At 49.9% G+C, this 2067-nt stretch overlaps 1 protein-coding gene across 1 annotated transcript in view; it reads right to left on the bottom strand.

Annotated features, from left to right (window-relative positions):
* SUPV3L1 (SUV3-like helicase) overlaps positions 1–2065 on the bottom strand; it is a gene marked incomplete at its 5' end in the record, with an annotated part of 22123 nt that extends 20058 nt beyond the window's left edge. The window contains 2 exons of the mRNA XM_005876822.2: positions 415–492; positions 1885–2065. Of these exons, the coding sequence (XP_005876884.1) occupies positions 415–492; positions 1885–2065 (259 nt within the window). The remainder of the gene's footprint in view (positions 1–414; positions 493–1884) is intronic.
* Positions 2066–2067: the final 2 nt, after the last annotated feature.

Below are 2067 nucleotides of genomic sequence, written 5' to 3'. Positions count from 1 at the left end.
CCGGCCTGCGCCCTCTTGCAGTCCAGGAGCCCTCGGGGGATGTCCGACTGATGGCTTTAAGCCCGCTCCCGCAGGCAGTCAGACATCCTTAGCTCTGCCCCAGAGGCTGGAGAGGCTACTGCTACCACCGCTGCGCTCGCCAGCCATGAGCCGGGCTCAGAGCTTCTGGCTGAGCAGCACTCCACCTGTAGGAGTGCATTGACCACCAGGGGGTAGCTCCTGCGTTGAGTGTCTGCCCCCTGGTGGTCAGTGCGCATCATGGCAACCAGTCGTTCCACCATTTTGGCTGATTTGCATATTAGCCTTTTATTATACAGGACAGGATGTCCAGGACACACAGGTGCTACACCATACTCACAAAGCTATAATCTAAAAAGTAATAAAATATCTCAAATGGAATGTCATTAGCATTACCATCGAGTCCATAATCAGCACCCAGTTTCTGAATTTCTTTCCTCTTGTAAAACTGGTCTAAGATCTTCTTTACTTCATCTGGAAGAAACATATCAAAATTTAAAATTTGTTTCCTAAATAGAGAAATGCCTAAAAAAACAAAAGAAACCTGAAGTCCTAACACTCAAGGTGGCAGTCTACTGAATGTTGCAAGAACTTAAAGGTTTTATTTGGTCACAAGCTCTTTTTGACTTAATAGTGAGATGGAACTCCTAAAAAATTATAAAGTCAAACCATGCAACATTCCTGTTCCACTGCAGAGGAGTAAACAAGGTGCTACAGGGTTAGACACGGCCTCCAGCCTCCATCAGGCCACTTGTACATAACCGTGTTCTATTCTGTCTACTTACAACCACTATGAACATCTAATAGTGAGCAGCTAAAAGGTATCTAGAAAGACAACCAATACTACAAGGACCAGACCAATATGCTTTTATGCAAATAACTAAAGGAGCCAGGATGCCCAGCCTATGTGGCTCAGTGGTTGAGTGCTGACCCATGAACCAGGAGACCACGGTTCCATTCCCGGTCAGGGCACATGCCTGGGTTGGGCTCAGTCCTCAGTGGGGGGCGTGCAGGAGGCAGCCAATCAATGAAGCTTCTCTCTCATCCATGTTTCTCTCTCTCTACCCCCCTCCCTTTCGCTCTCTCAAATCAATAACAACATGTGTGTCAATCAATAAATAAGAAAGAAAATAAAGCACCCAGGGATGATCTTTAACTTGAAGAAGATGGCTTTGGGGAGAACAGGTGATACTTATTTTGTCTTAGATGGCATAACTAAAGTCAACGGGAAATGAAGGAAGCAGATTCCAGTGGAATTTATACAAGAGCCTCCTAACAACCAGAACAGCGAAAAGGGACTGGCTCACGAGAGTGCCGGCTCCTTGTCCATGAAAAGTACTCAAGACTTAAATGACCGCGTTTCCAAGGCGATGGCGGAGAAATCACTGTGCTGCGGGGGAGGTCGAATTAGATGCCTGCCAAGTAACATGCCACTATGAATCAATAACATCTTAAATATTTTATAAAAATATTTCATATGAATCAAGCTGAGATTGTACTGTCTTTGGACATATTAAAATATCACCGCATTATTCTGCAGAGAGAAACATTTTACTGATCCAGCCACACACTGCATTCCTGGGAGGGTGGTAGGCAAGCCGACAGCCATGAACCGATAAGGATGCTGGGCACAGCCGGGAAGACAGGACCTCAGCCCCAGTGACCTTTCCTCTCCGGCATATGGCTGGTCAGGAGGTTCAAAGCCCCCGGCCCTTTCTTACCCCTGGCCATGAAGACCGGACCCCCTGGCCTTTCGTATCCTGGTCATTCGGTGGACCCCCCTGGGACAAGCAACAAAGGACTGAGGGGGCCTTTGGCGACTCTGGGGACCTTGCAGGACAGACACCCTCGCCGCCCGGCACTCACTCTTGTCCAGGGGCCGGGTGAGCTCGGCCCCCACGTCGCCATCCGCGCTGGGGCCCTGAGGTTTCACCGTCAGCGGCACAAACAGGGACGTGTTGGGGGCTTTGGAACCTCCGGACGCAGAAGAGGAGGCGGAGGCAACGGCTGGAGTGCGCCCCAGAGGCCCGGGGACGGGCCCGCGGTGAG

Source organism: Myotis brandtii, unplaced genomic scaffold (assembly GCF_000412655.1).
Source record: "Myotis brandtii unplaced genomic scaffold, ASM41265v1 scaffold499, whole genome shotgun sequence".
Classification (NCBI taxonomy): Eukaryota; Metazoa; Chordata; class Mammalia; order Chiroptera; family Vespertilionidae; genus Myotis; species Myotis brandtii.
Note: the sequence above shows the minus strand (reverse complement) of the source record. Positions and strands in the feature narration are given on the sequence as shown.